The 26,288-nt window shown below is 41.6% G+C and overlaps 1 protein-coding gene, 1 long non-coding RNA gene and 1 pseudogene across 3 annotated transcripts in view; 1 reads left to right on the forward strand and 2 right to left on the reverse strand.

Annotated features, from left to right (window-relative positions):
- The window catches only part of ZNF704 (zinc finger protein 704), a 105,353-nt gene extending 104,936 nt beyond the window's left edge, over positions 1-417 (reverse strand). The window contains exon 1 of one of the 2 annotated variants that reach the window (XM_085572284.1): positions 64-417. In XM_085572284.1, the coding sequence (XP_085428410.1) occupies positions 64-339 (276 nt within the window). In that variant the 5' untranslated portion in view covers positions 340-417. The remainder of the gene's footprint in view (positions 1-63) is intronic. The other variant, XM_021550571.3, reaches the window with a different exon arrangement.
- A 2,360-nt stretch (positions 418-2,777) lies between these two features.
- LOC146768417 (uncharacterized) lies at positions 2,778-8,020 on the reverse strand (annotated as a pseudogene).
- A 73-nt stretch (positions 8,021-8,093) lies between these two features.
- Positions 8,094-26,124, forward strand: LOC110481792 (uncharacterized). The gene is made up of 6 exons (XR_014952963.1): positions 8,094-8,230; positions 8,595-8,665; positions 9,317-9,388; positions 16,881-16,969; positions 22,454-22,540; positions 25,833-26,124. It is a non-coding gene; the product is annotated as an uncharacterized LOC110481792 (long non-coding RNA).
- The last annotated feature ends 164 nt before the right edge of the window (positions 26,125-26,288 follow it).

Consider the following 26,288-nt stretch of genomic DNA (forward strand, 5'->3'; position numbering starts at 1 on the left):
GGCCGGCCCGGCGCCCCGGCCCGGGCCCTCAGCCGCCCCCGCCCGCTCCCTCCCGGGACGCACCTTAAGGCTCCCCCGGAGGGGGCCCTTGCCGTGGCCGGCCAGCGCGGGGGGGGCGCTCCCCAGGCCGCCCTCCTCCTCCTCCTCTTCCTCCTCCACCTCAACCACCACGTCCTCGTCTTCGTCCTCTTCTTCCAGCGCCGCAGCGGAGCCTTCCCGCCGGGGCGGCCTCCAGGCGCTCTCGGGTTTGGGGGGCCGGACCGCGTCCACCTGCGGCGCCGCCGCGCTCAGCCGCCGGCTGCCCATGCTGGAGCGCTTGGCCAAGCGCCGTGCCTGCATGGTGCCTCCGCCCGGCCGGCCCGGCCCGGCCGCCTCCCGCCGCGCTCAGCCGCGGCCGCGGGCAGCGGCCCCGCCGAGGTGCCCAAGGGGCGGCGGCGGCGCTCACCGGGGGGCGGCGGTGGGTGTGTGCGGCGGGCGCGCCGCGGCCATGGGGGCCCGCGACCGCGGCCAGGCGGGCCCGCAGCCGGCGTGGCCGGCCCGCCGCTCGCCCACCTGCTCCGGTGCGCTCCTTCTCCGCCGGCTGCCCGCCCGGCCCGGCCCGGCCCGGCTGTCGGGCGCAGCGCGCGGTCCCCTCCCGCTCGCCCTTCCTCGCCGCCGCCGGTCCCCGGCGCCAAAACCCGGACTGGATTCCCTCCGGCCGCGGCTCCGCCAGGCGCGGGGCGCTGGGGCCGCGCTGGCTTCGCCGGGAGCCGCGGGCGGATTTCGCTGCCGGGCGGGCCGGCCCCCGCCGCCCACCCGCCGCGCCCGGCCGCCCTGCCGGGGCAGCGGCGCGGCCCGTGCTCGCACGGCAGGAGGGCCAGGGGCGCCCGGCAGCACATTGCGGGGCTGCAGCGTGTCCAGAGAAGCGCAACAAAGCTGGAGAAGGGTCTGGAGCACAAGTCCTGTGCGGAGGCGCTGAGGGAGCTGGAGTTGTTTAGCCTGGAGAAAAGGAGGCTCAGGAGGGACCTTAGTGTTCTCTACAAGTCCCTGGCAGGAGGTAGTAGCCGGGTAGAGGATGGCTTTCTGTCTCAGATAAGCAGTGACAGGATGAGAGGATAAAGTCTTAAGCTACGCCAGGGGAGGTTTGGGTTGGACATCAGGAGGAATTCCTTCATTGAAAGGGTGTTTAGACAAGGGACTGAGGCGCCCAGGGGATGTGGTGGAGGGAGTCTGTGTCCCTGGAGGTGCTTAAGGAAAGACTGGAAATGGCACTTGATACTATAATTTAGTTGACACGGTGGTGTTCAGTCATAAATCGGATTCGATGATCTCAGAGGTCTTTTCCAACCTAATGGATTCTGTGACAACCTCCATCTGCAGGACAGGCTGCCAGATTTCTCAGGCCTCAGTAAAATAAAATTATTTCACCTGTCCCCCCCTGAAAAAGATAAATGGGGGGAAATGGAACTTTTGAAGAAAAAAAAAACGAAATGAAGAAATTTGGTTTATTCAAGATCAATAGTTGAAGCAGTGGTATATATGCCCTTTTGAGAAGAAAATTATCTGGGACAGTTAGGGGAATAATTTCTGGTTTAAATTATGTGCTTAAAGTGTTAAAATACCTTCCTGAAAAGCTTTTTTTTAAAAAAAAAATTAAATAGTTTCCAAACATTCTGAAGTTACTGTGACCAGCATTTAAATTTGCTACAGGCTTCTATGGCATTCATTAATGCCTCCTGAGACTGAATTATACTTAAGGTTGTCACATGTTTTTCCTAAACTCTTCCTCTATAAGTCCTAAGTCTGTATTTACATGTTATTTTTGAGCAATATATATATTCTTTTCCATCTACAAGTGAATTACAGTCATTCCCTTCTCAGTGCTCAGTACTTTTCTCCCTGCACATTCTGTTCTAGAGACCTGCCAACAGGCCAAATGTACACATATTATCAGCATGGGGCCAAGCTTCAGCCTAGGTTAATTCATCCCTTTCAGAAAGTAATGTGGTTTTTTATTCGGGAATATAGCATACAGCATTTTTTAGGCAAGAAATTATACATAATACAGTACCCCTTCTTAAAGAAATACTGAAGTTACTTTTCATGTCAAACTCTATAAGTTGTTTGGATTCTCTCAACCCAACCCACAAACCAGTGGTTTGCATTCATTATTTCAAGGTTCCCACAGATCTGGGTCAAGATCTGCAACAAAGTTGCTGCCAAATTCTGGCATATCAGGGCTTCCAGCAGCATCAACCCACCCTTCCAAAAGTGTCTTTTCCAGATATTTTGCCTGTGCTCTGACCAGCTGCATTGCAATGTCCGCTCAGCCCATCTCAGTAGAACAGCAGCCAGAACTCCTGATACATGCTGCCACAAGATGTTCTGTCTTTTTTCCTGCCACTGCATGTGTACTTAGCTTCTTGACACCTGGCTGAGTGGATCAGTCATAGTTTTTTGAAGCTGATGTTGCATAAAGGAGAGATCTGTAGGGAAAAAAAACAAACCCAAGAGCAATGCTTTTTTTGGTTTTATTCCTGTGCTGAATGTTCAGATTTAGAGTTTAGATTTGACATATTTAAATTATGCCTAGGTTTTACCTTAAACATGAATTTCAATGATAGTCATAGTTCCTTGTACCTTAAAGGCATGGAAATAGAATCATTCCAATACCTTCTACTCTTCAAATTATTTGAAATGTTTTGTATCATTTGAATACCACCTGAATCTAATTGTGATCTTTCCTAGTAGTCTGTGTTCACAGTTATCTGAATTATAATTGTGTTACTAAGGGTCCCATTCCTATTTGCCACATACTAAGAGACTTCCTTAACTTTTTCAAACTCCTGTATGTTTTAATTGCAGCAAAACAAGAAACAAACTTAGAAACTATATGCAGCAAGTGTGTTATCACTGAATTGGATTATATGTGCTAGCATGAACAGCACAAATAACAGAATGGAAACCAAAGGATCTCTTGCAGGAAACGGTGGTGATAAAGGATAGCTGGGCTTGTACAGGCACATCTGTTAACTCCCATGACAGCTCACACTTCAGCTTCTCTTTGAACTCCCTAGTCAGCCTTTTTGCCAGGTTTGTTCTGGGACTTGCTGTAAGGTACAGCTAACTTGACACTTCTTGCCCCGAGGCTTGGTGGGTGAATATAAAAGCAGAGCTTGTTAACCAATTATCAGGCTTTTAGTTGTCAGTTTAACATTTGTTTCAATAATTATTTAGCTGGGTTCTCTGGTTTGGGAGCATGGTTGCAGGAGGCAGAGAGGCTCAGGCAGGTTCTCAGGAACACACAGCACATCCCAGGCCTGTCTGCAGGAGCATGCTCCACCCCCAAAATGCTTCCTCTTCTTCACAGGACTCTCTACCAGATCATGGCCCATTAGATCTCAAAGCATAGCAGGACAGCATGTGAGCCCTACAAGAGTTGGTCAGGGTGACAGAGGAAAGTGTAACCAAATTCTGGTGGAGGGAGAGGTGCCAAAATAATTTTGGGATCCAGAAGGAATGACAATCCAGAGTTCACTAGGCTGATGGCCAGGTCAGTCCCAGGAAGGGGTTTAGAGAAGACTGACTTTCCATTAGTAATCTGAGCTGCTAATGTTTTTTACTCCCATTGGGTTATCAAATGCAATGAGAAGCCGGTGTTGACAACTCTACAACAGATTGGCTAAAGATTTCTAGCACTTCTCAGGCGAGCCAGATTGGAGCTGTAGTAGGAATAACTTCTCTCACAATATTTGATACAAACAAAAGATAGAAATGTCTGTTTGCTCCATTTCTTCCAGTCTGCCTGACTTGCAGTATGAATGGAGCTCAAGCTGAACCCTTGCTGTCCTAGTGCTTCCCAGGGGAGCTAAATTATGGAGGAAGTCAGGGAGTCCTACATACAATCTTCTTCTATATCTTTACATTCACAAACAGTTAAGAGTCAAACACAGGTCATAATTCACTATCACACATCAACATTTTTTGCCCAGGACTCAGTCTTAGCACTCTTGGGGTGATCTGCTGACAATTCTGGCCCATAGCCATGGCCTGATATCAATTCTTGTGATATATGGGGTAATACAGTATCACTTAGCTCAACAGAGATATCTCATGATTGTACCACTGCATAATATGCCTCTAATGCAAGTACAGGCTCTGGCTGGAATAAGAGCTGTTTGCATGTCAATGATTTCCAAGCTTATTAAAAGTTAATGTGCATATCCACACTCCCTTTGTGTACACAGCTCGCTAACACAGCAGAAATGTTTCAGATGCATCTTTGCCTGTAACCTTAACAATGAGTTAATACTTCCAAAAATGAAATTTCTCTCTAAAGACATATGAGACAATTCAAATGATAAGTACATATAAGCATCTCTATCTCCTTCTAGAAGTTCCTCTAGAGCAAATGAAGGTGAATTACACTGACAGCTTTTCCGTTCATCTTGAATAATTATTGTCTAACTTCTTTCAGTATACCCACTCGGCAGCCCTTTGCACTAGCCACAGAAAAAAAAATCTGGCTTTCCCTAGCACTGCCTTAACTACTCTGTCCTGATTAACATCAGGTGGAGTTGTCTTATGATACATATTTTTCACAAACATTTCATTTAGTCCATTATTCAGTTAAGTATTCCTCAATTTTTAAATATAATTATTTACTGATCTGTTTGACATTTAGTTCTATTCAGCAGCTGCTACTGTGATCATGACTGCAGGCAAAGCTTGCCTGACATCACATCAAGGGAACAAGTTCCTCTTACTTCAAAAAGCAGAGATTTTTCTGTAATGCTGAAGAAGGCACTACTCTGTAACCTCCCTGCTCGCTTGTCTCAGAACTGCTTCCACCAGGGACCATCACTCAGCAATGCACTTCCAGCAGGGATGAGCACTAGCCACAGTCAATAAGCACTAGTTTGGGTGTGCTTTAGTTTGCCTCATAGGAGCAGGTGGCTACATCACAGCAGGCATTTTATTGGACCACCCTGAATCCTGCCTCAGCTAGCTCTCCTTTTTTTTTTTCCTTTTTCTTTCTTTTTTCCATGCCTTCAATGAAAGAATACATTTCTTGCTATTTTCTTTAATATCTGAATATTTTTCCCCTTGTCCATGAATGCCAGCTTTTTATCACTAGAGGCAAGATTCCCCCCTGCTCCTGCCTCCTCCCAGACTGATGCTATGCTTCAGCTCTTGCCTTTAAAAAATCTAGCAGCAATACAAAACAAAGAAACCCTCCATTTACTGCACATTTAATCACATTTTTTTCAAATATAACCTAATCAAGGAGTCATTCACTTTTCACTTTTTAGTGTGCAACAAATGTATTTGTTTGAGCTCTGGTATTCAAACCAGCATGTGCACTAACTGTGTGTGTGTTCCACTCTCCTTATAATCCCAGGCATTTGAGCCCCTGCCAACTTCTTTATTCGGGGACCTGCCTTCTCCACACTCCCTTTGTAAACTTTGCATTTGTTTTGCTTTCTAGTGATCATTGAAGTTCTCACTCCAGCTGGGAGGACAGCCAGGCACCTTCAAGAACAAGGGAATGATTGACAATATTAGGCAGAAAATTGTCTACCAGATGCTGCTCAAAAGGAGAGGTGGCAACCTTCCGACCTCCTTCTCAGTACGCAAAATCATCACTTCTGTGACACGCCTCTGCCCCACTTGTCAGCTGAGTGGGGAGCACAGGGTCACTTCTGCGCCTGGCTGTTGTGCAGTGAAATGCCACCTTGCAGACAAGGCCGTGCCTTCTGCGTGAAGGAGGTCCCAGTGCCAGCCATGCGTTGGAATGAAGTGGAAAATTCACCAGATATTGCACATTACTTTTCAGTTACCACCCTGAAATACTGACTGAAACAAAAGGAATTCTAGACAGCCTACCCTCGGATTGCGAGAGGATAAACACGAAGCAGACCTGCATGGCTTTTTAAAAAACCCTCCCCAGTGGTCTTCCTGTTGCCATTAGTATTTTAACACAATTTACAAGTTTATGTTTCTTAGAAGGTTTTGTTCTTCCCCTGAAAAAAAGAGGTCAGCTCGTTGGAGTTTCATGCTGGTGCTAATACAATGACTATGGTTCCCCTTTTTACAAATTAACATTAAAGGAATGAACTTGAAAAAAGTAAGACTAACATTTTCCTACTTAATTAGCTGACTGAACATGAAAAAGAAAGCAGGCAGAAAGAGAAAACACTTCTTCTGAATAAATGTATTGGAGGACCAAAAAACCCAAAGGGTCTGCTCTAAGGGCAAACACACAGGACACACAGGCCTCTGAAAGGCAAATGTTCGAGCACAAAACAGAAACAACCATATATACATAGTTGTGGTTTTCTTACATTGAGAGATGCATGCACACATAAAGCTATTTGAGGGAGTTTCTATGTTGTTTGTGCTCATGCATGCAGGGTAACAGCAATGTGTGTGAATAACAATCCTTGAAACGATACCAGAATTAAAGGAAGGATACAGGAAATGAAAGATGATAATTGAAATGCTATTTTAAGCAAATATATTCATTAATTGTCTTAATTCAGGTGGAACTTCCCCTGCAAATTAGCATGTCAACATCCTCTTTCTCAGTGAAGTGTCAAAGAACTCAGATTGATTCTGAAAGTCAAAACTGAATTTGCAGAGATAGCAATTACAAAGAAAATAACTAGCTTTTCCTTTCAAAATGAACAAATTAGATCAGGCACTCAGAAAAACATAAATATTACAGGACCCATAAAACTTATTTCAGACTCTCTCTTTACATGGAAACTCTTGTATAAATCTTGTGGAAGCAAGAAAAAAAAGACTACATAACTCCAAGTCAACACCAGCAATAAAACTATTTACACCAATGAATTAGGCAATGGGTACAATTTTATCATCTTGCTACCTATCATAAGATAGTATAGTTTTATTTCCATAAATTCTTTAGCTTAGAGATGAACACTTTCCTTTGAAAAAAGGCACTCCACATTTTTTTACTTGCATACCACACTGACAAGGCTCCAAGTAAACACCGCTAACCAAAATTTAAGGGAAACACCAAATAGCCAGGTAACTTCAGGATCACCCACACCTCGAAGATTCCAACATCAATCAGCTGCAAGCTAGCTCACTAACTGAAGGGGTAGGAGACATTTTCTGTGTTGAACATGTTCCTGTTTTCTAGTGAGTGCAGTGGTTCAAAAGGCTAATTTTTGGTGCTGGCGGGTTTTTTTTTGTTGAGTTTGGTTGAAAAAAAAAAAAAATGGAAGTTACTCTGGAGTAACTCCTCAGTCATCTCCTTGGGAGTGTCCAGAAATACGGACAGTTGTGGTGGCCCTTTTTCCCCCGCCGAAAGGCTGAAGGAGACCACACCAGATTGTTTGTTCCGCTCTATTCGTCCGTCCTCCTTCGGGATCAAGCCGACCCGGTCTGCATGTGGAAACACGGCCGACCTCTTCCTGCCTCTCCCACCCTGCTCTCTCCATGAAGAAAAATCCCGAGTAAACAACACGAGTCACACAGCTCGGAGCTGGACACCACCGGGGCGGTCCCCGCCAGGCCCATGCCCCTCGCCGTCACGCCGCCGGCGGCGGGCCGCTCTCCGCACCGCCCCCGGGCGCTGAGGGCCGGCCGAGCAGCGCAGCCCCCGCTCCATGCTCCCGCCCGCGATCCTGTTCGGCTTTTGCCTCGGATTCCCGCTGCTGCCGCCGGCGGAGCGCGGCGCGTAAACACGCGTGGCGCGGCCGCCCGGCGCTGCGCGGGAGGGGGGCGGCCCCGCCCGGCCTCGGAAGGGGCGGCCCGAGGGCTGGCCCCGGAGGGAAGGGGCCGCGGCCCGGCCGCGGGGCTGGCTGCGGGCGGGCGCCGGTCCCGGCGCCCAGCGACTCCCGCCGGCGGCCGTCCCCGCTCTGCCCTTCTCCGTGCCCCGTGCGGTTCGGGCTCTGCAGTAACCGGTGCCACAGCGGGTTATAAATAAACACCGTAAAGCCCCCGCTGCTTACACGTCGGAGGGTTATGTAAGACTTTGGGCTTCCTTAAAAAAATAGCCAAATAAGGCCATTGTAATCATCCTCTTTGGGGGGAGGGGGGAAGTTCAGAAACTTTCATACAAGAGCTCAGAAATCGGCAAATGTGTAAAATGACTCAGACTTGGCTCTGTCACACCTCATGATTGTTGAGCTAAAATTGCTAACCAGGGACCCTCTGACATGAGCGCGATTGGGACAATTTGAACTTGAGCAGTTACCTGCTTTACGGGCACGATACAAGTGTAAGCGTGTACTACTAAACCCTCAGTGGGATGTGGGTGCAATACACATAATGGGAAATGCAGTCAAGGTCGCAGCTAATAGTTGTGGCAAGTTCAATTCAACTGCAGCAACCCCCCTGGGAAACAGGAAAAGGTCTTAAGTTCCATCTACTAAATCTCACTCATCTCTCTTCCGGGAGATTAGGGCTTTGATTTTGTTTTCAAAGGGAAGATGTTGTAAAACCAAAACTGAATTTTTAAGTGGTGGTATTTTATTTTTTTGTTGTTTAGGATTTTTTTTGTAGTTTGGTTTTTTTTTTTTATGATTATCTTTTCAACTGTAATGATTTGGCTTGACTTTCTAAGTCTTGAATTCATTTTTTAGGTTTCCAAATTGTTGGGCTTTGTTTAGAAACATTTCAGGCTCTTCTGTTCTGCTGGCTTCCTTTGGTAGAGGTATGTTGTATTTTAATCTATTATTTATGTAAGCAAAAAGAAAACCTTGCGGATACTAGTCTGTTACTAAGTACAAAGGGTTCAAGTGTTTATAGAACAAACTTATTTGTGTATAATTTTTTTTTCATTTGAATGAACTGTCAAGTCAGGCTTCATTGTGGGAGGAGTGGAGCAGCAGGAAGGAGCAGAGCAGAGGGAGAAGTCAGCAGGTGTCTTCCTGAAGGCTTTTTGTGTTGTTTGTATTGAAGATATTTGGCCACAAGGTGCTAACACAATGCACAAGTTTGGTGTAGATGGCAAGATAAAGAGTTTCATTTGAGCTAAAGCTAATGAAGCATCTACTGCCTTGTCTTGAGTTAGTAATTTGGAACATGTTACTTGGATAAACACAAAAGTGGAAAACAAAGGCAGAGTGAAGCAGCTCAGGGAAACATAACAAGGAAAAGAAGGAATAGGAATGGCAGAGGATGGTTCTAGTCACAGGGGAAGGACAGCAGAAGAAGACTGGAAGGGCAGGGGAATCAAGTAGTAGGAATGGGAGGCTAGGCCCAAGGCGGTGAATAATAGCAGAGCTGTGTATAAAGCCAAGAATTTTGTTTCTAATACTTATTTTCTCACAATTTCTCCTTGAACACAACTCTTTGTGGACAGCTTACTGTGACAGAGAAGAAGAGGACTAGACACCCTTGTAAAAGAGGCTTGGGATAATTACACATAACACAGGTAAGTGTACTGAAGATACCTGATACAGCTGTTAAAGTTTGGATCATTTTCCTTTTGTGTCTACATTGCTCTTTGTGCTGCTCAGTTCAGCTGTCTGCAAAACCCAAACTTAAGGATACTTGGGACCTAGATTACCTAATTACCATTACTTGACCATTTTGGTCAAGTTTGAATAGAATAACAACACTGATTTTTGAGGAGAATGAATCTCTTCTGCCGCAGAGCATTAGGTGAACAGCCTGATACATGAATTATTATTTCAAATGTTTTAATGTTAGTAACTAAAATGTAGCATAGTTCTTTCAAAAAGGAGATTAGTTAACTGCACAACCTTGCTAGTTATCTACAAGTAGATTACAGAGAATGATACTCCTTTGCACATGCATTTTGCAAATGTTCTCCTCAGTTGTACCCTTTATTTTGCAAATTGCAGACATTGAGATGAAGGGTCTATAATTTCCTAGCTTGCCTTTCTCTTGGAACACTGGTGCTGCACTGGCACGCATCCACTTTGCTGTGACTTCATTTGAATACAGCAAATTCTTTATTATGATGAACAAAGAGTTGCTCTCTGGTCTGCTTTGAATCTCAGTCTGCTCATGGAGATTAGTGGGTTTTGAGCAATGCCAAGTCACTAAATATCTCTGCTTCACTGATCTCAAAGACATTTGTGACAATGGATTTAGTAGTCATTTTCATGCATGTTCTTGCCTTTGAATGGATAATACCGTAGTAGTTCTGCTTCCCATTGCTATTAGATTCTCCATTTCACTCAAAAGGGTTTAAATTCAAAACTTCTCTTTACTCATATGTTGTTGCTTTAAGATACATAAACACATTTGTTTGTAGTTTTAATCCTTGAATACAGCGCTCCTTCACCTCTTTGCTTTTATTTGCAATTTGGGGTTTATTGTCATTTATGTTACTAAGAAATACCTTGTGGCTAAACAATGTTTTATATTGATGTTTGTCATATTGCTTCTGTCAATGCATTAGACAAAACCTTGTATAATAAAGCAGGATCCAGAAATGACAAATCAAAACTCTTCTCAAAGACTGTTAGTCAGCTTTTTTGTCTTTCCTGAAAATTTCTTAAGACAAGGAGTATTACTTTATCTTGATATACGAGACAGAAAGCGATAAACCTTTAAAAAACAGTGGGTTAAATTTTCCAGAAGTGGACAGATTCCACAAGCCTTGTGTTGCTGCCAGATCAAGCAGTTCTCTTTTAGTTATTTCAGGAAAACAGCAATTAATCTCCAAAGTTAGGCTTGGTTTCAGAAAATGGATGAGCACAGTAAATTCCTTATTAAACTAAAGAAATTTACTAAGCCAACTTCCTTAAAAGAGTAAAAGCAAAAGTGTTCAGAGCTTGTTAATAGAAAATTCAGATCGACAAACAGACATAAAATAGGTAAGAGAAGTATTAAGAAAGGCTGAAAAAAACCTAAATAGACCTATCTTGGTGGTAGTTTGTCTACAAAGAATTTGCTCCTGCTTCAGGATTTGGTTGTTGAATGCCCAATCTATGCATATCAAAGGATATAATTTATTCATAGTATTTCAGAAACTTTTTCTATGTGAATCTTTGAAGATTCACCTAGAACATGAAAGTACAGGGCCTTTGCTTCTGTACATAACACAGTCTGACATCAGCAACACAAAACCAAAGTGGGTGGCATAAAAAGCTTTCAAGAAAGTTGTGTCAGTGCTGTGCTACACTCCAGCAATAAGCCACAAAGATTGTGTTTAGGGGGAGCAGCCTGCCTGAAAGAATTGCTGTCACTTCTCTTGCTCCAATCAGCCTGAGCTGTGAATCCCTGATCACTTCCACCTGCTGTTTATGATGTTGGTCACGAAAGATACCTGGCCTCAGGCTATTAAATCTAGGGCAAGGTTTCACTAAGGGTGGTGTCCAAACTGCCACCCAGCAATATGAGGTCACTCTGCATCATTACTTGGATCATTACAGGGATGTAGTAAATCTTTCTTGGTGGGATTTGTATCATTATAAAGTGTTAAAAAACTGACCTGTGGTTTTGTACTCAAATAGACATTTTGCTGCAGTGTGACCCTGGTCTTTTCATCTCAGGTAGCCATCTCCAGCTCTTCTTTACCAGACCCAGGGGTTCCACATGCCTATTTTCAGCTGTGCTCCACAGGGATCCCATCACCTTTGCAGATTTAGTTAAAACATCTTCCAGCTGTCAGCATTTCCATTCTGGGTAAAAAAGCACAGCCCTCTAATCCTTGAGTTCCAGCCACCTTTATTCTGGTGCTCTGACCTGGCCTGAAGATGCCAGCAATGGAAAAAAATATTATTGTTTTGCTATGTTTCTTTCCTCAAAGCAAAATTATAAGCCACAAGTTTTGCACATAGACATGTACCAGCAGACACTGGGCCTGTAGAATTTTTTCCATCGATCAAATTAAATTCCATTCATAGTTACAATCAGGGAAGCAGCTTCCAATGCATGCACAAAATATTTGCTAGATAATGAAGAATTTTAAAACCTGTCCATGAAGCTCTGTAATACTAGATGAAGCCAGAAGGATTGTTACTGTATCTGCCCAAAATTTCCACTGCTGAAAAGAGCAAGATGATTGAATGAAAGACAAGATTTTCCAGTTTGCCTGTCAGCAATTATGAGGAACAGGAGATAATGAGGAAAAACGAATGGCATTAATTTCAACCAGAGTGGAAAAAAAAAAAACAAACCACTAGTGCATGGTTCATCATAGGGCTAATACTCTATAATGATTGATGATTCTGTAATCAGAGCCCACACAGAGAGAAACAGGCTGTAAATTAAATGGTGTATTTCACAAATGGTTTGGAATTGTAATGCGATGATGAAGAATTTGCAGAGAAGGACTTTATGCCCCTCTATAACAAGCTGCAGTGCTTCTAACAGAAATAATTAAGGTTCTGACAATGTATTTGTTTGAATGAAGAATTTAGTTTGACAATAAAAAATAGCCTGTAATCTGCATGTCACATGCAGCTTTCTACTGACACGGAGCCTCATGGTCTAGTGCACCAGCATTCACAGCAAATTAGTCTCAGTTTTACTGTATTGCTTAACCACACCAAGTGATACCTAGAGAAATAAAGTTGTTTTACCAGGTCACTGCTGATTGAATAGTTCTTACAATTGAAAAATAATAGAATGATTCAGTGCTTAAAAATAGACAAAATAAGTCTTAAAATACGTCTCACTATGGTTTGAACTTTCTTTTTAATACTTAGTAGTAAGGAAAAAGGAAAAGGAGGAGGAATCAATTTCTCTTTCACTTTTGAAATCCCCAGTTCAGCAGGCCACTGGCTTCCTCAAGCAATTCACTGCAATTCCTTCCTGGAAGGCTTCCTCCTCTCCAGAAGGAAAGCACCCCTCTTAGCTTTCCAGAGAAGAGGAAAATTGCATATTGAAAATAAGTTCCAGTGCTCATTTGGGGAGATGAGCAGCATTCTGGTTAGGAAACTGGACTAACATGAGAAAACATGCACTGAAAACTCCAAAACAAAACAACTCTTATTTTGGTTAAACTCATCTATATCCAGCACATGGGCTCATACATGCAGCACACACAATGCCTCTGACATCTCTAGGAACCACAGGATCTGTTGCAGCCTTTCAGAAAATTTGAGTAATCCATAAAGTTTTGGATGTATCTTGCCCGTGTTCCACATCACATAGGCACATGGTCTATTTCGGGAATCCCATTGGCAGCAGCCCTGATTGTTTCTAATGTTAGGTGTCACAGTGCAGGTGACCTCTTTCTTAAGGCCGTCTAAGATGCTCTACAACTGCCTCTTCTCAGAGGTCCTGAACACAGCTTTTCAGCAGCTCATCAGAAAACTCGACAGTGTTATTAACCCTGTCTTAAGCAACTGATAAATAGAAAGAGATCTTCTGTAATGGCTTGTGTGATCATGCAGTCTAACAAAACACCATTTCCGAGTTCCTTAGCCATCTTGGGGGCCAGCCTAATTGTTTCCAATCCAGAGGAAGGTAATTCCAGCAATGACTACATCTGAGCATTCAGAAACTGCTCACAGAGACGTCTGACTCTGCTCAGGCTGGGCAGTCCTTATCAGTGGCATCCATACTAGTGAGAAATTTATAAGCCTTGTTAATACCTTCTTTTTTCTTTGTTTTAATAATGATTTGTAACAAATTTCCTAGCTTTTAAATATGTAACAGAGTTCTTGTCCACTTGTGGTGGTGCATTTGAGTCAGGTTTTTCACTGACACTGGGAAGGTGTGTGTTAGCATGTGGAGGAGATGAGACACCCATTCAGAAGAGCTGTTTTTCTTGGCTAACTTTTACACCAGTCTGCTTATGACAAGAAATGAAAATGTGTCTGCACCATAGCTATCAGCCAGGATTTCAGTGGCTGTCCCCAGGTGTGCAGGAATGAGCATGTGACAATTGTGAAAAGGGGAACAGGACAGGGTGACACAAGCTCTTGTCTGTTGACCTCTGAGGAGGTAATTTTGATCATGGAGCTAGTAAGGAGAATTTGCAATATAACTGTATGATTCAGTGCTTTATTCAATATTTTGTGCTAAGTTTTTCTCTTGAGTCTCCCTTGTGTTATGCATATAAACTTGCATGCACATGCCAAAGTGTCTGATGCATGTCTGTGATGGATGATGTGGCTGGGGGGATGCTTTGCTGTAGCCATTTACCAAGCCGTCTTTGAGGGGGAGTACACTGACAATAAGAGCACTCCCCATTGCTTCCCTTTTTGCTTGTTTCTCCACAGTAGCATCATCACAGTAAGATGTTGTATTGCTTAACCCATTCCTACAAAAGTTTAATAAGAGTCAAAAAAACATTGGTTTTGTCCCATGACCATGTGGCCCTCCCAGGTGTGCATCAAGTACGGGAGATAGACATTTTCTGTAGAACATGAGGATATAATGGTTCAAAGTGCTTCTATCCCCTGTTAGCTCCCAGATGTGGTCAGCCACATGTGGTTGCCCCAGAAAAACAGTTTCCAGGTACTGCACCAAAACAGTGTCCTTCCAGTGTTAAAATCAGTGGTCTCAGGCACGTTGGTAGCAACAACAGCTGTGACTAAAGTGAGCTTAGCAGACCCAAAATGAAATCTGGGCAGCCGCCAAAGCCTACCCAAAACCATGGAAATTAGAGAAATATTTTCAGTTCCAAATTTGCACAAGTGAAACAATGCTTTAAAATTTAATCCAAGGAGGTACCTACTGTGCTTTTGACTTCTCATGAGTGTTTAATGCTCTCATGACAGTTTTAGGGCTAGAGACAAATTTGAGGGGTGTTGAGCCAACACTTTTCACACATATTTCATTTATTTACACTGCAGCTTGTTTTGTACATTGCCTACAAAATTATGCTTCATAGAAGAAAAGCCTGGCAACACCAGCAAAATTGTTGTAAACAACCAGAGTGAATGCTCCAGCCTGTGTACAATAGACATGTTAGAACTCAAAATAGCATCAGAGGAAAAAAAAACCTCCCTTAACAAACAATAAGAACATTGTTTGTTTTTAAGAAACACTGAGCTTTGTTTTCAGTTTCTAGATTAAGCCTAATTGCCAAAAATGCCTTTGTTACTGCCTAAACCAAACTCAAGTTGGGAAGCATAGTCAATAATTATTTCAATTAAGAATGTACCATCAAAAACCTAAGGGTGGGAATGCAAGAGGTGAACAGTTGTTCAAAATTAAGAGCCTCTTTGTCTTCCTATCCTTCACCTCGTTTTTTCCCCTGAGGTATAGAAATTACAGCTTTAATGAACAGCAATAGAAACTGAGTTTCTGAGAAAAACGAAGTTCAAAATGGAGAGCTTTTGGCAGCAGTCTCTCTCCCCCTCTCTTTGAGATCCTTAACACATGCCAGATTTTTTCTCTTAATGCTTGCCAGGACTATTGAATGATGCAGTCACTGTTTTGAACTTAAAACCTCCCGGAACTCGGAGACATCTGTATGGAGGGTGCTTGCTGCCCTGCATATCAGCCAGAACCCAAGACTGAAATTCAGCTTTGCAGTCTTAGAAATGAAAATTATCCCAACTGCATTCTGTGTCCCATCATTTCTCTTCCCCTTCTGACTCTTCCATTCCATCAGACAAACAATAGTATTTCTTGTACCCTGCAGTATCCACCTTTTCCCATTAGGAACAGAATGCTTGGCAGTCTTCCTGGATACCCGTGCTGGTCCAAAATTGTCTCTGGGACACATGCCTTCTTTTGTGGTCACTGGACTGAGGGCTACATCCCTTGCAGAACAAATATTACACAGTAAAATGAGCAGGAACAGAAGTTCACTAGTGGCTGTTCCTACAAGTGGATGCATGCTAGTGGCTGTTCCTACAAGTGGATGCATGTTGTATAAACAGTAAATATGCTCAAGCTATCCAAGCCCATGGATTCTGGGGATTGCCTCTCTTCACATCCTTTTGCTACTGAATCTGTTTATCAGAGACAGAAATCAGCTAGGGAATTAGGCAACTTAATGGCAAGTTTTTTATTTCTGCCCTAACCACAAGTACAATTCATAAATTAAACAGCCCTGAGAAAAGCTAGGAGGGGCCCCCAAAACCTGCATGCAAGGAGGGAGAGCATTTGAAGTTCTGGACCCTGTGGAGACCATTGATGGATTCAGAGCTAATTATGCAAAGGGCTTGCAGCTTTCTAGGAAAAAGAGAACATTTTCTGTATGGTGAGGAAAAGCAAACATGCAAGAGCACTTACTTGATAGGCCTTTGGTGTCAAATTCACAAGCTGGGTGTAGTAACATGGCAGATGTTGGCAAAGTCTGTCAGATGAAAATTCCTGTATTTTTTTCGCCTACCTTAAACTATCTCTGAGTCTGTGCAAAATAAGTAGCAAGAACCCCTTGTGATATGATAGTATTCTCATTCTTCTCCTTTGTTGCAAATGTACTTTACAGAAGAATAAATGAATTTGCTTAATCATTAATTAACTACACTTCGAATGGCACTGTGTGGCTGTCAGTGCTGCAACTTTCTTCTTCCTGCAGTATGAAAATTGCATGTACATCACTGGAGACAAATCCCTCCAGATGCAGTTTCTGTTGATATTTCTGAAATACCAAAAGGAAATCTGGGCATCAGTGTTATCCATGAGAGATATCCTGGCCTGACCAGATATTAATCTTAAATGAGTTCAGGCACTCCTCTAAATCAGTACTGAATGCAGCCTAAAGTGCACCCAGCACTTAACATTTCCCACCATACTGTAATGGAGATGACAAGTGCTTTAAAGTGTTGGATTTATGCAGATTTGCTAGGAGGGCAATGGTGCACAAATAGAAATGTGTTTAACTGAAAGGACATGTGCTCCCCATACGGATGTGGTCATGGTTGCTTAGGCTCTGAACGAGTTCACACTGCACTTCTCCAGAAGAGAATATGTGCTAAGTATTTCTTCGGGCTAATTTTTCCATGCTACAAATAGTAGTTGTCATCATCTCACCCAACACACAGGTTTCAAGACACAAGCTGTCAGAACATACTGGAATGTTTGGTGTCTGTGAAAGATGACTGCCAGGAAGTACCTGCCTATCCTACACTGGGTGAGCAAACCCTTAATATCATCTCTGTGTTCATCAATGACTACCTCAAGCAGTTTGTTCTCAGTACATTGCCTGTTGGAGACTCCTTTGAAGTTACCTAACTCCCTTAGTGCTGCAGGGGACCAAAACACTCAGCTCTTACTTTGCGGTAACCATCTAGGGGCTGTAATAGCCTGACAAGTATCCTACATACATGTTGAAGTGTTTGGGGTTTTTTTTTTGAAAGCAAACAGAAAGTTGCTCAGCTTGGGTTCAAAAAGGAATAATTTGTATTTTGAAGGGGTCTTTTTCAATTAACCTAAAATTACTTAATTTATTGAGAACGTTCCTGTACAGCCACCCGAGGCACCAAGATAGTAATTCTGGTTTTAATTTTGTCATATGTGTGGCTGAAAGGGGCAGGATAACCCCCCAGGCCTTTGTGAAGGGGTTCCTCTTGCTATAACACCTCATGGTGGTGTTGCCTCCAGCTCACACATTTCCAGTGGGAGAGTTCTCTCTTTCAAACTCTCTTGTTCTGTGAACCACACAACTGACCACAAACAACCTGAAATCTTTCTGTCTTGCGTTTCCAGCCAGTTTTCACTATAGGCCATTGCTTGGACAATTCCAAGTGGAAAGGTGCATGAGAAGAGCTTTGATAAGGGAATTAACGTGATTTCAAACCTGTGATACTTTTTCTTTTCCTCTCCCCTTGATACCCATGCATACACATAGCTAAAGAAATACATGCACCTATTTATCTCCCTTTTGTGGGGAAATTACCTAGGTTGTGGCCAAACCACAGTGCTGGTGCAGAGACATACAAGCTCCATGGAGAACCACAAGCTCCATGGTTCTGTGCAGGTTCTTTAGCTGAGGCTTGGAGCTGGACCTGCCAGGACCAAGGCTGGAGCTGTGCTGAGGCAGCTTAGGGCATGTTATCCCATGTGCCAGAGCTGACTGTATATTCTAGTAACACGAAGAAGCAGGCTGTGCCTGGGCTAGGAGGCTTGCCAGACACCACACATATTGGAGAACACTGTATTTGAACCCAGGAGCTGCAGCCACAGACCTAGTGGGAATATGGGTGCCATGGAAAAAAAAGGAATATGGGTGCCATGGAAAAAACTAATCTCACTTTTTAGAGTATCATAAAAAACCTCATACAATGAACAACAGAGAATGGACTTTACTCCCACTCATCTCTTTGCACTCATCTGCTCAATGGGTATTTTAGCTGAAAATTATAAAGGATGGGATCCTTGTCATTTTATATTTCCACTTATCAGTCTTTATAGTTCAACTGCAGACATGTCACAGACAAGTGGCAATCAATATCTTTCAATCATGTACCAAACCTTCAAGTGTTACCTAAGCTGCAAAATCTGGAGGGAAAGAAAACTCAGATTTGCAAATACCTTCCCATACTTCATATAGGTTTGTTCTATTTTTTACGCTTGCAACTACTGAGCAAGTTTCTGTGGGCAAAAACCCCACACCTCATTGAACAACTAAAGTAATTGCAAATAAGGTCACAATACTACTTTTCCACAAAAATCCTCTTATTTGGTGAATGAGCAGGCTGTATGGGATCTGTTTGGAAGAGTCCAAAGGCTTTGTGGGATCCAAGAAAGCTGATTGATATTTAAGCTTCACCTCCCTCAAGGTCAGCAGGGGTCCATCTTAAGGAGCAGGAAGTCAGGCAAAAATGCCAGGAGGCCTGCATGGATGAACAAGGAGTTTCTGGCAAGATTAGAACACAAAAATGAAGTATATAGAAGGTGAAAGCAGGGACAGGAGACCTGCGAAGGATATAGAGACGCTGTCCAAGCGGGTGAGACACAGAAGCCAAAGACCAACCAGAACTGAATCTGGTGAGAGGTGTCAAAGGCAACAAGAAGGCTTTGTGTAATTGTATCAGTCACAAAAGGAGGACTAGGGAAAATGTAAGCCTGCTGCTGCTGAAGGTGGCAGGGGCCCTGGTGACACAGGACACAGAAAAGGCTGAGGTACTGAATGCCTTCTTCACCTCATTTTCTACTAGGAAAACCTGCCTTCAGCAATCCAAAGACCTGGAGACAGAGGCAAAGTTTAACTCAAGGAACACATAAGTGAAGTGGAAGAGGATCAGGTTACAGAATACTTAAGCAACTGGACATGGACACCAGTGGGATGCATCCAAAAATGCTGAGGATGGCTCATGTCATTGTATTTTGATTATCTTTGGATGATTATGATGACTTGGAGAGGTGCATGAAAACTGGGGGAAAACAAATGTCACTCCTGTCTTCCAAAATGACCTGAAGGTGTACTCAAGGAGCTATCTGTTTTGAAGACAAGCTGCTGATAACTCTCTTCTCCAGTCTGTGACAGCCTCAGCCCTCTAATCTAGAAACAGCACAGTGATGGTTCTGCTGCTGGGTTGCAAGATTCATTACATTACTTGGAGCAGCAGCTGTTTGCTTCCTTCAGAACCCATCCAGATTCATTTTGCCTAGACCCTTTTTTCCCTTTGTACTTTGCTTCTGAAGTAAGCTGCAGGTAAGAAATTAGGAAGACAACTGAATGCTAGTTTGAGTGCCAGCCTTCAAGTATCTGCTGGACAAGGCTTGGCTCTGTGATGGTTGACATGCAGCCTCAGTGCAGCCTTAGAAAGTTCAGGTTCATGTTTATTTTTTGTTTTCACAGGCTCCCATAATTTTCCCAAAAACTAAAGGAAAGGAAAAACCAGTGACTTTTAGGATAATATGACTTCTGTAGCTCAGCCAACTCCTTAACAGAATTTTGTGGCATAAAAGAAAACCAGAATGCTACCCTTAGAGTTTTGTCCTTGCCAGATTTTAAGGATTAATTACATAAATGTGGACCACATATGTGGTTTTTGAAATAGGTGACACAAACCTTTTGCATAATAGAAATATTTTGTCAGTCCAAATTAGAGATTGCTACCAGATCTTCTTATTTTTATTTAATCTTGTGGCAAGCTGAAATCTTTAATAATAATAATGATCCTTGTTATTATTATCTTACATTATCCTAATAATCCTTAATTACATTAACTGATAATGGGATTTACATGCCATTTCAGTCACATCAGTAAATATGCAGATCTTGATCACTTTGGTCAATAAGCTCTTTAGCAGGAGCTGTTTCAGAAGAATCTATTGTAGCTCTAATATGCTTTCTAGCACCATGACACAGACAGGATCCCTGTTTTCTGCCTGATCTGGCAGTTCTCTGTTCTTGCCTATCAGTCCTTCCACAAAGGCTGCACAGAAATTCCAGTTGTGTGAGTTATACGAAAGGTCAATCTCATTTATGTAATAGCCAACTGAGAAGTAGTGCTGAAGTATCTTGTTAGCTACAGTGCTAGAAAGATCATGTCACCGCAGTTTTGCACCTTTGAAACATCTGTCAGACACATTTTCTACGAAGCAATGTCAAGTCACTCTTTAGCTCCAATGCTTTCTAGTTCAACATAATGCTATGCTCCATGAACACAGGATGAACTGGGAGTCTTTGAGTGAATATGTACCAAATTAAAAGTCAATTGTCAGCCACACTTCACAGCGTCTAATTCTATTTTAAACACCAGGTGTCACTGCAGTATACTCCTGATTCCACACGGAGCTTCTATCAGGTTAAAGCTTTACTTTTAAGTGATAGCAAAACTCATGGAGAACAAAGATGCTTGTACTTTCTGTTCTCAAGTGTGTCCATGCAGCTATATGATTAGCTAGAATCTGGGAAAATTGTTCAATATTTCAACGAGCCACATTTGTAGTTCTGTGTGGTTGGCCTCAAACATGAAGCTAACCATAGTAATAGAGCAATTTTATGGCTGAGAGCAACTGTTCAGAATGAAGAATCAAAAAAAAAATGTGAAACAGTTCTCTTGATAATAATGCTGCATGCATTTTTTTTCAGAAGAACAGCCCGTATTGGATAATATTCAACAGTTACTTAATGCAAAATTTATATCAACTTGCATATTTTGCAGCTTCTTGGCCCATGAACAATTGTTCAGGAAAAACAATCTTCTTCTACACTTATCGAATCCTGAATGATTTTGCACATGAAATATTCCTTATTTTTACTGATTCTCTTTTTGATCTATAACCTTGTATCTTTTGAGTATTAAAATATACTTACCCAGATTAAACATTAAAAAGCCATCACATTGACAATGAACAGATACTATTAGTCTAATTTCTTCAGTCTCCTAGCTTGGTGTAACTAATCCCTGTCTGCACTGTAAATTTTCCAGAAACCTGTTCATCAGTAACTTCTTAGTATTAAGTGGGCAAACCTGTCCTTTTCCTATCTTTAATTAAATATAATGAAGAGAAAGGTGCAAGTTATGGAGAGTGCAAGCCCCAAAACGTTAGGTACTATTTTAGCCTAATGCTCTAGTGTACAAAGGAGCCTTGTTCCAGTGACATGCTTAAAACATATTTCTTCGTGTTAGACTTACAAGCAGAATCTGTGTTACATATTCAGCAGTAGCCCTCAGTCACCTGCCTCTGAAATGCTTCAGGATGCTCTTAGAAGTATTTCTACACAAATGAGGCTTGCTACTGACAGAGCAGTGCAGCAAATGGATGGGGAACATTACCTAGAGAGCATCTATAACAAAGGAAAAGGAATCAAATGCCACAGCAAGTTCAGAGGATAATCCACAGGGCTGGTAACTGCAACTTTAAAAATGCTGAAAGCTGCACAACTTTGAAAAGCTCAGACCCAATAGTCTTACCTGCATTGAAGAGCATAGTTCCACTACATTCATGGCAGTCCCTGCTTTAGTCAGAGACAACTTAAAATTGGTGCTGTTGTGTGCATGCTTGAATCTTGACAGGATTGTGGCTTTGTGAGGAGTAAGGTGCTATATATCACAAAGAAGTCTTAGTAGTTCTTGTCAGATAATGAAATCAGCATGAAATTCCCAGAACAAACAGAATTCTATAAATGCAGGTTTTAAGACCTGCAGGATAAAGTGACTGCAAGGTCTGAATAATGTATGTGTTAAGAAAACAACAAAAAGAAGCACAGGTAAAAACCAAGCAACCAAGCAAGCAACCAACCACTAAAACAAAAGACAAAACTTATTTATTGTGGTTTATTCTGTCTGGCTATTAAATTTATATATAGATTTTAATCCAATGATTTTTGTCAGGATTTTTGAATTAAATTAATTTCATTGCAATGTAACATGTTTCCCATTTGACATAATTTACATGGATTTCCAATAAATTTGAGTTATTTGCAAATAAAATAACCAGTGAAAATGGCAGACCCTCTTTTAAATGCTTTCAGAGAATACAGTAAAGAATCATATGATTTTTTTCTGCATATAAACAAGTAAATATTAGGATGCTACTGTACATAAATAAAACCTGAATTTTTTATTACTGACGTATGTTCTTACTTTTAGATAACTGCTTCATATGTTCATGTAACATTTTTCCCTCAGAAATATTTACATAAAACTTTCTACATTTACAGTAAATAACCATAATTGCCTACTGTGCTTTCAGCAGCCAAAAGCTGAATTGGCTATAGAAATATCTGATGAAGATTCTTGGAACAAAGGTATGACTAAATGACATCAACTTGTGTATACTATTGCAAAATATTGAGAGGAATTTAATGGCATTTTTAAATTTACAAAATGCAATTTAGTGTCGGATCTGAACTGCTCTAATGGTAGGATAAGCCCTGCAATTACAGTTAAACTACAATTTATGGAATATACATTCTGCAAAACTACAGTGTTTTGAGTGTTTGCAGTGGTGTTGAAAGAAGTATTTCAATTTCAAACAGGTAGCAAGCCAAACAACCCTTCATGTAGCTAACAAGCCTTAGCTAATGCCATCTCAGAAGTCTGCATGCACTGACTCCATGCATTGTGTTCACGGCACAGTTGTTGAATCACTGAGCTGCTCTCACTGCCCACAGAGCTTCGCTTTGCAGGATATTCAATTATATCCACTCTGCGATAGCCAGGACAGTCCTAAGCTTCTCTTTTCACAAGCTCATACTGTTTTGAGGATTTGTTTTGTTCTGTGTCGGGGATTAGAGACTCAAATAGTTGTCCAGAAAACATTTTTTGTTGCTAGAACACTATGTAAGAGAACTTTGCTCAGAGATATTCCAGGAACACGTATTTTTTCCATTATAAAACAATGGATAAAATAGACAAGTGTCTTTATTTACAAATTCTTATCCACTATGTTCTTATTATGCAATGTTCCATATGTAAAGCAATTTTATGCTGAAGCTCATATAGCATCCAATTTTAAGTGACTCTTACTGAGGCATGATTTTAATAATTAGCAATTAGACATAATTATCCATATAACTGACTATTTTTTGTTGTTCTCATGAAAGTCATATCAACTAACATAAAAAAAGAAAATACATTTAACTGAAAATACAAACAAAAATCAAAATTACCTAATTTTTAAACCAAACTTCTAAACTCTTAGGGCCCAATCCTGCAGCCTTGGCTTGTGCAAATAATTCTATTGAAATAAAGTACTCCAGTTAGAGTTGGGTTTTTGTTTGTTTGGGTTTTGGTTTTGATTTTTCCTAAAAACCCATATAATTCAAGTCCAGATCTACACATAGAGCTTACAATAGTGCATGTACTATTGTCCATGTGTGGTTTCTAATAGAACAAAAACATGTTTTTAGAATTTATTCATTTCCATTCTGTTGATATGGAGGCTTGATAAAAGATAATCCAGCTGCATCATGGTTGGGTGGTGATGACTTGCTCCTCTCTGTATATAGGGAATACTGAGAAGAATAAAAAATGCTATCCATTTCTTGTGAGACTCTCAGCAACTCCTCCCTTTACTGTAACTTTTTCTACCTTAAAAATCTTTCAAAACAGGTTGTCTGGGGAAGTGCAAATGAAACTTAGCTATTGTTACTTTACCTTTCTTCCTAGCTTCTGCAGTGGGCTGTACCTGTCTTACCCTGACAGTGAATGCTCTTTTGTGAGTCTGGAGGTGGGCTCTTAGCACACTTTCATCCAGAAAGACCAGTCAGGCCGAGGAGAAGCAACTCACATCCCCTTCCTTAAGTTAAAGAGGTTGGGACTGTGAAGCAAAGGGCCATTTTGAAGTAGTCATCACCATTGAGATGAGATGAGATGAGATGAGATGAGATGAGATGAGATGAGATGAGATGAGATGAGATGAGAATGAGATGAGATGAGATGAGGCCTACTGGCAATCATGAAGGTGGTACATACATGAAGAAACAGAGGAGCCACCACAGTGGCTCATTTCAAAGACCTGTCTGCTGGTAGGATGTTCTGAGGAGACTGGTTATGTGACCTTTCTCAGTCTCAGATACAAAGAGCAAATTCCAGTATCCTTAGAATGTGCGAAAGCAGGTTCTTGTGGTCTTAGATGTCTCTTTAATAACACATTTAAACATTGTGAAAATTAACATCTTATATGTGTCTTTGTATGTCATGTGTGTGCTTGCAAGCTACAGAATTTCTTGCTTGGAAAGATAGTGAAGACCTCCATAGTTGTTCTCCAGACAGGATGTGATTAACCCAAAACATCAGACTTAAGTCCAGGCTTCTAAATCTCACAGGCACATTGAAAATGTCCTATTCAGAAGTGTTAACGTGATGCAGTTTTGTGCCCTCTGTACAACTGTCATATTTCACTAAGGACAAAAGAGATTCTCAGATGGTGACAGATGAACATAGTGGGGAAGAGCAGTTCCATAAATAAGAGGGTAGTCCAAGTCCCACCTATGCTGGAATTTAAAATATGAGTTAAAATTGTTCTTTTCTTAGACATTGCGAATTGAAAACATTAGAACTCTTTTTTTTTTTTTTTTTTTTGTAATAATATTTGTAAGGTTTAAGCCCCCTCCTCAATATAGCAAGATTAAAAGGGTAAGAGTTGGTTATATTGTCTTGTAGTGAACAGGAGGCATTCTGAAATCTCAAATGAAGCATTCTGAAGTCAAGTGATACTTACATACCTTATAAATAATCTAAGCTGATTGTTGCATTATCATAAACTATAAGAAATAACATACCTGCTTTCTAAACAAACAAAAAAATGGTATTTTCTCTACAAATACATGCTCGTTAAAATTAGCCAATGAATTTGCAGAGACAAAACCCTTGTCAGACTGTGCTATTATAACCATAAACAAACACCACAAATGAAAGCCAATAGTTAGGAATGTATATGGCAAGAGAGCACCACATACAGTAGTCAAGTGGCTGTGCAATGACAGTGAGCATCTTTACCGTTTCAGAAACATCCATATTTTTAGGCACTTTGCTATCATATTTGTTGTGACTGTCCTTCTGGCCAGTTTAAAACTGAAGGCCTCCAGAAACAAAACCTTGCAGCTTGTAGAAACAGAACTGTAATATTTATATTATCCACAGACTGGGCACAGACAAATGGGTATGTAATGCAAAGATAATCTGTGCATTTCTATGGAAATTGGGGTGGCAGAGCTAAAATGTGTCTACATTTATGTAGACAATCTTGCTGACTTTTGGATTATATATAAATTAAGTTTTATCAATTAATCAATGGGAACCTTGTATTACAAATAAATTGTCATTTTTCTCCTGTTCAGGAGAAAAGAACAGTGCCTACTGTATGTGATATTCTAATGCACTTCTGGAAAATCACCACATAGGTAATTACTTTATTTAATAAATTTTGTAAGCCTGGGATATTTTATGCTGACCAGCCAAGGGGATTGTCTCTTCTTAAAGAAAGGGAACTATTTTTAGCTCTGTGATGTTCCATTTGCAGCATTTAACATAATCCTGAACACATGTTGCTTGCCAGCAAGGGATATATATTATATATATTTTTTCTTTTCTGAGGCTGAGATCTGCTCTGGCAATGGCTTCAGCCACCACCATCCCAGAAGAGATGCTACAAATCAATTTCAGCACCAGGATATGAAATCTTATTAGTAATTATGTTCCCTTCTCCCAGGAAGAGACCTGCCCTTGAAAGTCTTCAGCACACCACCAAAGGAGCATCTGTCCGGCTAAGCATCTTTCTGGACTCTTCTGCTTTGCAGCAGACTACCACACCAAATTATTTTTGAGGCATGTAAAAGCCTTATTCAGGCATATTTCAACCTTATAAAATAAAACTCATCTGAAATAACTGGTTATTTTCCTAAGAGCAAGAGTTCCTCACTGGAATGTGGTCCAAAATAAAATGTTTGATACAGAAACAGATTTCTTACAGTCACGTGGCAAACAAATGTATATGCACAATAGAAGACAAAAATAAAGTCCTTGAGCTGGGCTATGTTGTTTCCAGTCCCA

Source organism: Lonchura striata, chromosome 2, assembly GCF_050655825.1.
Source record: "Lonchura striata isolate lonStrDom1 chromosome 2, ASM5065582v1, whole genome shotgun sequence".
Lineage (NCBI taxonomy): Eukaryota > Metazoa > Chordata > Aves > Passeriformes > Estrildidae > Lonchura > Lonchura striata.